The sequence below is a fragment of the Dermacentor silvarum genome, chromosome 2 (genome assembly GCF_013339745.2).
Source record: "Dermacentor silvarum isolate Dsil-2018 chromosome 2, BIME_Dsil_1.4, whole genome shotgun sequence".
In the NCBI taxonomy this organism is placed as follows: Eukaryota; Metazoa; Arthropoda; class Arachnida; order Ixodida; family Ixodidae; genus Dermacentor; species Dermacentor silvarum.
The window spans coordinates 129,493,500-129,506,632 of NC_051155.1; the positions used below are offsets into that span (position 1 = coordinate 129,493,500).

A 13,133-nucleotide genomic window follows, 5' to 3' on the forward strand; every position below is an offset into this window, starting at 1 on the left:
AGTTGAGATGACAGCGCAGACGGCTTCGCATTACAACGTAGTAGAGACGTCACAGTCGGCAAGCATTGAAACGAGCCCCGAGGAAATGACAGCGTCCGTCGAAACATATAACGCAACTGACGTTATCCCGGTGAGAAGCTACTTAGTTTGTTTATAGCATTCAGCGAAAACTTCTTTGCCATTCCTGCGCGCATAGCATTTTTTGTGTGTTGCGAGCATGTTTCACTGATATTTGTATTCTTATCCTACTTCATCTGAAGGCTCGGAAATATCCTGCGAGTACCGTTACACTTATAGCCTGAACTCAGCTAGAAGCAAGCGCCACATTAGATTGCTGCTGCCAAAAAAATTTGTCGCAGGCGTCACAGCAATTTTGTTGTGATGGCCGCTACAGGGACACCTATTACTCACCTAGTTTCTGTTCTAGTCTTATCCAGCTGGTATAGCCACTATCTCCGATGAGTTGGCCTCTCAGAGAGGCTCTTACCACGGTACAACGTTTCCGAGTGCGTTTCTCGCCACATGACCGACGTCACGTAAGAGACTGCTGCGGTCAAACCTACGGCGCCGTCTGTGCGTGCGAAGAATGTCATGACACTCTTCGCTAATCCCAACCCTTATGACAGTGGCCCCTGATCATTCACCCCAAACATCCACTTGCCAGTAACTTTGTCCGGGTGGTAATGCCGCGAGTCTGAAGGCGACCAATTCAACTTGTCACTCAACCCCGACGAGACAAAAACAGAGAAAAAAGTTCTTCCTTGCTATTTTGGCTACTGCTATGCGCCTGTGCCTCTTATTTTCTCTTGGTCATGTTAGCGCAATAATATCCAAGACTTCACTTCCTTAACTTGCAGTGAAACTGATGATAATGAGAATGCACAGTTCCCTACAGCGTGAGCTCTTCAACCCACTACACTTGTCAGCTACATCAGCCAAATCACTCGGGTCTGCGGTCATCAGTTTCAATGGGCACGCTAGCGCGTTGTATACAACATGCCTCTGGTGCTCTTTTCAATCCACTTACGATACAGATTGCAAATTTATTGAAGGAAAAAATGGTTCCCTGCTGTACTGATCACGGAATTGATGAAAACCTATGTTTCCCAGCGTAATCAACTGTCGCGTCTGTTTTTCTTTTTTTTTTTGGTAATCAAAGTCACATATTCAACGCCACAGCGTTTTCACAATAGCGTGGTCTGTCACAGGCAAACACAAGTGATCACGCATGCACCACACGTGGACAGTACATTGAAAAAGTTGACCCCTCTAAGCTACAGTCACTGAGACAGGTGCGCTTCTCCACACAACGTTCTTTACTCCAGAGAAACCAACTTATATTCGAATGTCTCGCGGAGCTACGTGCGCACTCACGTACGAGCGGATAGTGCGCGCTGCGTGCACAAAATGCGAGTTTGGGGCGAACTAGTGTCTGATAATTATATGGAAGTGTGTAAGTGCGCCATATGTGTTCCTTACCACGAAACAACTTCAAGTTCTTGGTCAGTGTAGCCGTGTATAGATAAGGTGTTGACCATGTATTGGATATGTTGTGCCTTGCACATGTTTAGTACGGACGGGGGGGACATTATTTTCAAGAAAGAAGTTCAGTTGTTGGTCCAGCGACCTTCCTGTCGCGTTGTCTATGTCTGCCTCTCAACTTTTTTTCATTTTTCTTGTTTGCTGGCATTCTGCTAGTATAACTATGTACCAACTAGCTCAACGAGCCACTCATAAAATATATGGAGCCTTCGTAGTACACTTGCTTGAAACAATCGCATCCACTTGGTGTAACCACAGTGTCCACCAAGTCGACCGTGTTAAATAACCTGCACTACTAAAGTTGCCCTTATATTTCTTGGGGTTGATGTTCTCGGTACAACTAACGGCTTAAGTTGTTTTTTGTATTAGCGTTAACTGAAATCTGATGCTATATTGCCCACTATAGTAAGAAAATCCAAGGTGCATCAGGAATTACAGCCCCTCCACTAACCTATCAATATTTCTGCCTCCAAACGGTTGCTAGAAAAGTAATAAATATATCCGTTTTTTCGCCCTGTTGTAGGTTCAACGTAACGTGCTGCAAAGAATCTGGTCATTGCCATGCTTCAGCATACTGAGCATGCATTTATGTAGCAGCATCACTGAAGCTAGTTTCATCCGAAGTAGTGATGAACAGGATACAGAGGCTCCTTCTATAACTAGCGATGAAGTTAAAAGGGGCTTGAAAGACATGACCAGCGAAAAAGCTGCTGGAGAACATGGAATAACAGTCGATTTGATGAAAGATGGAGGAGATATCACGCTTTAAAAGCTTGCGGCCCTTTATAAGCAATGCCTCACGACTTCAAGTGTACCATAAAGCTGGAAGAATGCCAACATTATACTCATCCATAAGAAGGGAGACGTTAAAGAATTGAATAATTATAAACCCATTAGCTTGCTTTCAGCATTGTATAACATTCTCACCAAGGTAATTTCCAATAGAACCAGGGCAACACTTGAATTCAGCCATCCAAGAGAGCAGGCTGGCTTCAGAAAGGGATACTCTACGATGCATCAGATCCATGTCATCAATCAGGTAATCGAAAATTCTGTGGAGTACGATCAGCCTCTCTATATGGCTTTCATGCATTTGATTCGGTAGAGATACCAGCAGTCATAAAGGCATTGCGTAATCAAGGAGTACAGGAGGCATACGTGGATATCTTCGCAAATATTTACAAGGATTCCACAGCTACCTTGGTACTCCACAAGAAAAGTAGAAAGTTACCTATCAAGAAAGGGGCCGTGCAAGGAGACACAATCTCTCCAATGCTATTCACTGCATGCTTAGAAGAAGTATTCAAGCTCTTAGACGGGGAAGGCTTAGGAGTGAGGATCAACGGCGAATATCTCAGCAACCTTCGGTTTGCAGATGACATTGTCCTATTCAGCAACAATGGGGGCGATTTACAACAAATGATTGAGGACATTAATCGAGAAAGTGTAAGAATTGGGTTGAAGATGAATATGCAGAAGACAAAGATAATGTTCAATAGCCTGGCAAGAGAACAAGAATTCAGGATCGCCAGTCAGCCTCTAGTGTCTGTAAAGGAGTACGTTTATCTAGGTCAATTACAGAAAGGGGTCCCTGATCATGAGAAGGAAATTTACAGAAGAATAAAATTGGGTTGGAGTGCATACGGCAGGCATTGCCAAATCCTGACGGGGGGCTTACCACTGTCGTTAAAAAAAAGTGTACAATCATTGCATTCTACCGGTGTTAACAAATGGGGCAGAAACTTGGAGCTTAACAAAGAAGCTCGTGAACATGTTAAGGACCGTACAGAGAGCGATGGAATGCAAAATGGCAAAGAGACAGGAACACAGTGGTGTAGGTGAGAGAGCAAGCGGGGGTTAGCCGATATTCTAATTAACATTAGATATAAAAATGGAGCTGGGCAGGCCACGTACTGCGTAGGATGGATAACCGGTGGACCATTAGAGTTACAGAATGGATACCAAGATAAGGGAAGTGCAGTCGAGGACGACAGAAGACCAGGTTGGGTGATGAAGTTGGGAAATTTGCAGGCGCAAGTTGGCATCAGCTAGCGCAAGAAGGGGGTAATTGGAGTTCTCAGGGAGAGGCCTTCGTCCTTTAGTGGACATCAATATAGGCTGATGATGATGACTCACAAAGGTCGTAATAACCCTGTCAGCAACGAATTCTGACTTTTGGTATGTGCAAGTTATGAGTATCGCGTGTAATAAGGACAAGAGAGAAGAGTGCTTCTCCTCATACAACTAGCTATTCCTACGAAGCCAGCTTCAGCCATCCTCTTATCAACACACCCGCACAGGAACGTGTTCATTAGACTTTTTTCAAATTCAATATGAAGGTTCAGCTTCATAAAATATCACTTTATCTAAGAGCCATATGTTGAACGGCTGCGACCTTTCTGTCCCACTTGAGTGCTAGCAAGCCCCTTCGTAGGATGCTACAACCGTTCGTGGTAGTAGACTGCCATTGGTGCTATTTTTCTCGGAATTTCCAATGAGGTAGAATTCTTAGCTACACTTTACTGTTTGGGCACTTCATTGACATTTGGCATAAACTGTAGTTTAGCTGAAAGTTATATACCACCCAGAGCCGAGGCGACACCGGTTTATCTACCGATGATTCTGCATTCATGAAATTCGAAGATGGGTAATACCTATCTATTGAAATAATGTCGCTATTTTAATGCACAGCAATAACCTACCAATTGCAGAGCTTCACTGCAGGAAGCGCCCTGAGTGTCGTCTCAACTTCTTCATTAAACTAACGTGTGCTAAACTGTACACAGGACTGCAAACGGAGGTCTTAGGTTAAGTACTGTACACTTAAAGCTGCAACTCCGCTTCTGCGAATGAATGGTTATCGCACACTTATTTTTCCAGGCTTCATCAGTTGAGATAACCGGACAGGCGGCTTCGAACTACAGCATGATGGGGACGTCGGAGTCTCCGCACGTCGAATCGAGTCCAGGAATACAGTCAACATCCGTGGAACTTTATGACTTAAACGACTTTATTCCAGTGAGTAACTATTTTGCTCGTGAGAATATGCGAAGAAGTTGGTTTTCTTTTTTTTTGCCAGCTTTAGTTTCACCAAAGCCACTCGAAGCAATCAAGACCTTTATGATTGGAATACTGCTTTCAATGGCTGATAAACTGAGTACTTAGCTGCTGTCACCTGCTGCTAAAGTGTTATAGACGAAATTCATGCCTGTTTTTCTCTTGTCAATGTGCCTTATTTCGTCTGTGCCAACGCGCCAAAATTCTCATAGCGTAACCTCATTTAGCCTGAGGGCTGCAATCATGATCCACTAGTGCTCTTTATTGAGCGACACACTCGCTGAAGGTCAAGCACATGATGCTTGTTGGAACAACGATCAAGCGGGCTGTCGCGTTAAAACTCAATCTCGATAAAACGAACCACGATGTGTTAAACAGCTCCTACATTCGTGTTACTCCTGCGCAACACGAACTCATCCAAAGAAAGGAATTTATTTAGTGACATAATACAAAAAAGTGGAAGTGGGGGGGGGGGGGAGGGGGGGGGGGGCACTAGTTGTTTGGCATTCATGCCATCATTGTCATATGAAACAAACTACTCTGATTTTTTATGCTTTCTACGGAGCTATACCTATCGCGCTTTGATGGCGAAAGGCTCTTGTTTAACGCTTCATTAGAATATCGTATGACCAAGCATGTAGCTTGAAGCTCAATTACAACTTGAAAAGTTTTTCTACCTGGGGTAATCTCCGCATGTTCTCGTGTTCATAACATTTTTGTTTGGTGAATCAGCAAAGTCATGATATTGAGACCTTGTAGAATGAAAAACCTTTCTGAGGAGATTGTTACATACCGTATTTACTCCCATAATGAACGCACGTTTTCTCCCGAAAATATGCGCAAAGGGGGGGGGGGGGGGGGCGTTCATTATGGGGGTAAAATTCTGAGAATTTTTGGGGGGGGGGCACTTTTTAAAAAGCTGCAGTTTCGCCCGAAAGGCGAACCATTGATTGCGATAACAAATGCGTAGACAGCTATACGAAGTAAGGATAGTAGTTTTATCAGCCGTATAAACTAGCAAGGTAATTTAAACAGCATGGTGTCAGCGCGCCCAGGCAAACATGAACCAATCACACTCGATGACCGCGGACACTCACTGTCGAAACGCTGGCGTGAGGAAGCGCGGCGGCAACAGCGAGCGAAGTGACCTTCGTGCCGTGTATCGCTTCCAACGTAAGCTTAGCGGCGTTAACGCAGCACGCACAAAGGTGTAAGCCGCCGTCTCACCTAGAATCAGCCCCTGACGCAGATCCCTTTCAAAATAGGGCTCGCGCGGCCGCGCAATGTGTAGTTGCTGCGCCACGCCCCTCCCTCGCCTCCCACCGGCGCCTTGCACGCAACGAAATACAGCGCGCTTCCTCCCCGCTTTCCTCCCTCGAAAGCGGCATAGAGGCGCGATCGTTGGCGCCGACGGCAAAAATACGCCAGAAGTGTCCACATGATTGCTATTGCAATAAAAGTATAGGAACAAGCGGTATGATTCGGCGTCCGATACGGCATCCGAGACAATCGTACCGGCCGGATGCCATATCGGACGTCGAATAGCACTGTGTCTCACCTATTTCACGGCAGCAAGTTCACGGTCCGTGTATTACGCGGGAGAAAAAAAATCAAAATTTTGACGACTAAAGTTCGGGGTACGTTCATTATATGAGTGCGCTCATTAGGCGAGTAAATACGGTATCACAGACTGATATAGTCAACAACCTGTTTGGTCCAGTTACTTGATGACAACCGGTTTCTTTTCCGCTAGAAAATCGCTTTGTCATTAACATAGCAGGTGTGATGACATTTCCGCAAATGTGACATAATGGTAACCATGTTCTTCGGTTACGAGGCCTCCACAGTTGACATGATAGGACATGTGGCTTCGAATGACAGCGTCATGGAGACGACGGAGCACCCTGCTATCGATGCGAATTCCGAATAAACGTCAGCATTCGTGGGAGATTTAGTCGTGACTGATAATATTGTAGTAACAAGCTCCTTGATTTTTTTTACCAATTTGTAAAGAAGAAGCAAGCGGTGTTCTTGACCATCCGCAATAGTGCTTGTCGGAATGAAAGCCTACAAATAATTCGCACATATGCATTGTGATTCCCCGACGTTTTCAAGCCTGGTGATGTTGAAGGAGGCGAGCTTTCATCTAACAAATACTTTCATAGCACATTTCTGATTCGTCATTATGGTTTTCTCAATGTTTGATGTGAAACAGCATAACCAGTAGTCTGTTTTTCGTATTCTTGTTTCGCATCTGAGAACTATGCACTGCTCCTGAGCAGTGGTGGCCGGTGCCGATGCTGAACCGAGCCATATGGCAGACACGACATATGATTGCTGTCACAAAAGAGCGCGTAATCAAAGCGCGTGTGTCTAGAATAGTCTAGAAGCATCTGCAAGTCGCGCGAAGGCGACGATAACAAGAGAGAAAGAGTGCGCGCGCACTGAGACACCTTCTCATACGGCGTGCTGCTCAAAGACTAATCGACCCATTGAATGATTGATTGACTGATTGACTGATTGATTAATTGATTGTGTTTAACGTCTCAAAACATATAAGGATGTGCAAGGCTCCCGATTACTTTTGACTCCCTCTGGTTCGTGAGTGTCCACCGTAACCTGTCTGTACCCTAGGCTCCCCGCGAAATTTCGCTGCCGCTGTCAGGAATGGAACCGCAGGCCCCATGTTCGGCACCAAATTACGATAAAACTAAGGTGGTAGTTTTTTGCTTATTTTTAATTTGTTCCTTTTATTTGTAGGAGTTCAATTGTTTGCAAGGAATCTAAACTCAATTTTTTAGCCTCATTACTTTACTAGTTACATTTTCAGTTGGAAGCTACGTGTTAGTTGGCAGTATTCCGCAGTAAATAATCTAATGTGGAATCATTCTCGCAATTTGTCAATGGGTGATGAATAGCTCAATCATACTGAGGTTCAATTGGCTAAAGTAACGCGTTGGAGTTGTCCGCAAATTACTAAGTTGCAGTAGTGGTGCCGGATTCGTGCACCATGCAGTCGTGCATATAATGCGACTATACACTATTGGGGGTTTGTCTCATACCAAAAGCAAGGAACACAAGATACACTTCCGCTTTCATTAAATATTGCTTATTATATGCCTCTCTTACCAGGCTTCCTCAGTTGAGATGGCAGCGCAGACGGCTTCGCATTACAACGTAGTAGAGACATCACAGTCGGCAAGCATTGAAGCGAGCCCCGAGGAAATGACAGCGTCCGTCGAAACATATAACGCAACTGACGTTATCCCGGTGAGAAGCTACTTAGTTTGCTTATACGAATCAGCGAAAATGTCCTTGTCATTCCCGCGCGCATTGCATTTTTTGTCTGCTGTAAGCATGTTTCATTGATATTTTGTTCTTATCCCACTTCATCTGAAGGCTCGGAAATATCCTGCGAGTACCGTTACGCTTATGGCCTGAACTCGGCTAGAAGCAAGCGCCACTTCAGATTGCTGTTGCACAAAAAAAATTCTCGCAGGCGTCGCAGCAATTTTGTTATGATGGCCGCCACTGGGACGCCTATTACTCACGTAGATTCTGGTCTAGTCTTATCCAGCTGGTCTAGTCACTATCTCCGATGAGTTGGCCTCTCAGAGAAGCTCTTACCGCGGTACAACTTTCCCTAGTGCGCTTCTCGCCAAGTCACCGACGTCACTGGTCCGGTCAAACCTGTGGTGCCATCTGTGCGTCCGAAGAATGTCATGGCACTCTTCGCTAATCTGAACCCTTATGACAGTGGCCCCTAATGATTTACCCCGACCACCCACCAGTCATATTTATTGTCCGGGTGGTAGTGCCGCGAGTCTGAAGGCGACCAATTCAACTAAATTGTCACTCAATCCCAACGAGACAAAAAAAAGTAGAAAGAAGTTCCGCCGTGACATTTTGGTTTTTGCTATGTGCCTGTGCCTCTTATTTTCTCTTGTTAACTATTTGTGAATAGAGGTTCTTGTTGGCGCAACATTATCCAAGAGTTCACTGCCTTAACTTGCAGTGAAACTGTTGCAAATGACAATGAGCCTGTTTCCACCTACGTGAGCTCTTCAACCCACTGCACTTGGCAGCCACAGCAGCCAAATCACTCGGGTCTGCGGTCATCAGTTTCAACGGGCACGCGACGCGTTGTATACATGCCTCTGGTGCTCTATTCAATGCACTTAGGATACAGATTGCAAATGTGCTGAAGGAAAAAATGGTTCCGTGCAGTGCTGATCACGGAATTGATGAGAACCTATTTTTCCAAGAGTGATCAACTGTCGCGTCTGTTTTTTTTTTCGTAATCAAAGTCACAGTGTTTTCATAATAGCGTGGTCTGTCACAGGCAAACACAAGTCATCACGCGTGCACCACACGCGCACAGTACATTGAAAAAGTTGACCCCTCCAAGCTACAGACAGGTGCGCTTCTCCTCACAAAGTTCCTTACTGCAGAGAAACCAACTTCTATTTGAACATCTCGCGGAGCTACGTGCGCACTCACGTACGAGTGCATAGCGCGCGCTGCATGCACAAAATGCGCGTTTTGGCCGAAAAAGTATCCGATAAATAAACGTAAGTGTGTAAGTCCGCCACATATCGGTGTAGCCGTGTATAGATAAGGTTTTTACCGTGTATTTTATATGTTGTAGCTTGCGCATGTTTAGTACAGACTTGAGGGACGTTGTTTTCAATGTAAAAGGGGTTTATTCGGGTTGTAGAGCGGCAGCGACAAACGCAGCACCAGCATGGCAGGGTGTAGCCAGAGAGCGAACTGGGTACGAGCCACACGGTGGCAACGGGGCTGTTCAGAGTGCCGATCTTCTTCCTCACAATCACCCCCCAGTACGAAAGAGTAGCCATCCTGGCGACCTAGGGAGAGTGCAGTGGATCGTACGGCTTGAGCCGGTCAATGTGTACAGTCTCTCGCCCGCGACGACGGAGATCGGAAGATGGCGACACGGGTTCAACCACGTAATTAACTGGTGATGTTTGCGCAACCACGCGGTAGGGCCCGTGGTACTTGGGAAGGAGCTTCGACGAAAGACCAGGAGCAGCAATAGGCGGACCCAAAGCCACACGCATGGAGTCGATGGCGAAAGGGTAAGGAGGTGGTTTGAGGTCATGACGCTGTTTTTGGCGACACTGTTGAGCAGACGTCAACGAACGGGCCAGTTGTCGGCATTTCTCGGCGTGCTGAGCGACCGTAGCAACAGGTGAGCAGTCGGCAGGGTCCGGCCGGTACGGGAGAACCGTATCAATGGTGCTGGAGGGCTGGCGGCCGTAAAGTAGAAAGAATGGTGAGAACCCGGTAGTTGCTTGGGAGGCAGTGTTATATGCGTATATGAAGAAGGGAAGTACAACATCCCAGTTGGAGTGGTCTGACGCCACATACATTGATAGCATGTCACCAAGAGCTCTGTTGAATAGTTCTGTTAAGCCATTCGTCTGTGGGTGAAAAGCGGTAGTTGTGCGGTAAATAATTTGGCATTCCAATAGGAGTGACTGCGTCACGTCCGGCATTCCTCACATCAAGAAAAAAGTTCAGTTGTTGGTCCAGCGACCTTCCTGTCGCGTTGTCTATGTTTGCCTCTCGAGTTTTTCCTTTTTCTAGTTTGCTGGCATTCTGCGGGTATAACTATGTACCAACTAGCTGAACGAGCCGCTCAAGAAATATATGCAGCTTTCGTGCTAAACTTGCGTGCAAGAATCGCATCCACTTGGTGTAACCACAGTGTCCACCAAGTCGTCCGTGTTAAATAGCGTGCACTACTAAAGTTGGCGTTATATGTTTGGGGGTTGATGTCATAGATACAACTAACGCCTTAAGTTGTTTTTTTTTTCCTGTCACCGTTAACTGAAATATGATGCCATAGTCCCCACTATGCTAAGAAAATCTAAGGTGCATCAGGAATTACAGCCCCTCCACTAACCTATCAATATTTCTGCGTCCAAACAGTTGCTAGAAAGGTAATAAATATAACCGTTATTTCGGACTGTTATAGGTTCAACGTAACGTGCTGAAAAGAATCCGGTCATTGCCATGCTCCAGCATACTGAGCATGCATTTATGTAGCAGCATCACTGAAGTATCTGGATTCTACTATTGTTGGTTACACCTTATGCATAGGTGCTTGTTTTAAGTGTAACGTGCAGTATTACATTAATATATTCCGGAAAAAAATGTTCCCACGCCCCTTCGTTACCAGGCATCTTCAATAGATATGACAGAGCAGGAGGCCATGAATGTGAATGACACTTCATTGGAGACATTGGCGTCACCGGCCGTAGAGGCAAGAACTGAAGAAACCTCATTGTCCATGCAACCCTTTGTAACTGATCACATTCCGGTAAGAACCTGCTTCCTTTACATTCTTAGGGAGGCCTGCCGCGGTAGCTCGGTGGCTATGCCATTTCGCTGCTGAACAGGAAGTCGGGGGTTCAACCCTGGCCGCATTTGGTTGGCTCGGAATGTAAAAAATTCTGGTGTACTGTACATTCAGTGCACTTTAAAGAACCCCCTGGGGTAGTCAAAACTAACCCAGAGCCGTCCACTACGCCTCTGGATACACTGCGGCTCATAATACGCTGTGCAGGTTATGGATGTTAAACGTCGCAATTTATTTTAATTCTGAGGGAATGACAGAGTAATGTAAAAGGCGGTCATCAGAACGATATAGATGTGTACTTTTCCGGGACGCTTAAAGGAGTTCTGTAAGTAGCCTGCGCATACAAATTTCCTCTATCTCTCGTCTCAGTCACGATATAAATCTCAAAAGAGCCCTTGCCGTCTTTGTGCCAATATTTATTTAGCCGGACTTCACTTATCCTAACAGCGCCCTTTACTAAAATCAACATTTAATTGGCGCTCTATATATGAAGCTCCTGAGCAAATAATACAGTGCGGCCGTTTAAGTTTTTTTCGCAGATTGCAGAGAAACTTGGAATGCACAACCTCAATAACGGTTTGAGTTTAATTTCTGTGTACACACAGAAACAAAACAAAAAACTTTTTGTTTTTAACCTGGAGTTTACTGCTTTAACTTATACGTGTTATTGAAGTGCTGTAAATCATAGTTGAGCACATTTTAATGAACGCGTCCTCTCTTTCACGGATTCCACAGTGACCCACTTGTCATGTGAAATCTACTAGTGGACGTTGCAACTATCGTTTGTCAACAGCTATGTGACAGGTGCACCTTGCATGGCGTCGTGGCGGATCTGATCCGCTAAGTGAACTGAGATGGCAGCCGTCGCCATAATGCAATCAGTTCAGTGCTTCGTTTCGCAAATGAGCGAGTGCCGTGTCCTATCGGCTGCCCCTTCGTTTATTACCAGTGATTTTCTTAAACACTACTAATAAAAAGTTTTAGCACAGCCTTCACGCGTCCACGTCCTTCAGTTACACGCGCCCGCATGCTCGCGCGCAACACTGACATTTTTGTGCGAGTTCGCATTAAGCTGAAGTCTAAAGCTAGACGCTTTAGCCTTGATAAAGCTAAGCAGCGTTGACGTTTAACAACCAGCGAGATTTCTGCGATCACGAAAATTTTTGATGACTAGAAAATACGTTCTGATTATTATACCCAGACCTCAACATACTTTAGCAGACGTCAAAATACTGTAATATATGGGAAACATCCTGCTAGCTCCCAATTTATGACTGATACCTGCTGCTTGTGACTAGGCTCTAAGACTCAAGCTTCAATATATGGCACATCGACACATATCTTGTTCTACGAATTACGGCTACCGCGCATTCTCTTGCCAGGCTTACTCAGTTGTAATGACCGAAGAATCAGCCTCAAATTATAGTGCAGTGAAAACGGTGGAGACTCCGGCTGTCGAAGCGATCACCGAAGAAACGTTAGCGTCCGTGGAATCTGCTAACGTAACCGATTTTATTCCGGTAAGCAGCTATTATGTTTATATCACTGTGAGAATTATCTTTTTGTTTACCTGGCATGTTACCTGGCATTTTTCACTTAAGCAAGAATGGTTCTGTATTAGCCTAACGCACACACACAGAAGTATGAATTCAGTATGTCTTTTATCACTTGGAAAGTGACTAAAGGTGGAACCGATGGAACCAAACATCACTAGATAAAAGGAACACTGAGGTCTCCTCCTTATATTCCCTTATTCTATAAAAGCTGGCATGAAAGAGCAGGGGCAACGCCCTCAGGGGCAAGGTCATAAGACGCACTCTAAGTACAAGACAGTTGTATTTAAAGCCAAAATCACCCACTGCAAGCAACCATATCATTAACATCCAAGCCGTCGATGTTCAATTAGACACGGTGTACCATCATTTAACATGTTTCCCTCGACAGCCTACGCCAGATAGAATTGATTACTGGCATTTGATTTGTGGATGCTTAAATGACACATTATATAAGTGAGCCGACGTCAACTAAGCCGATAAGGAAACGCCAGCAGGTAATAAACCTCAGGCGGTTAATCTGCCGATGTTTCACCGTTTACGAAATGTTTTTCTGCGTGGTGCCTTTGTTTGCATCATTTAGAACTCTTGTCTGA

The 13,133-nt window shown here is 45.2% G+C and overlaps 1 protein-coding gene across 1 annotated transcript in view; it reads left to right on the plus strand.

Annotated features, from left to right (window-relative positions):
• The window catches only part of LOC125943532 (uncharacterized), a 79,122-nt gene extending 70,756 nt beyond the window's left edge, over positions 1-8,366 (plus strand). The window contains exons 6-7 of the mRNA XM_049662890.1: positions 7,732-7,869; positions 8,247-8,366. Coding sequence (XP_049518847.1) covers positions 7,732-7,869; positions 8,247-8,366 — 258 coding nt within the window. The remainder of the gene's footprint in view (positions 1-7,731; positions 7,870-8,246) is intronic.
• The last annotated feature ends 4,767 nt before the right edge of the window (positions 8,367-13,133 follow it).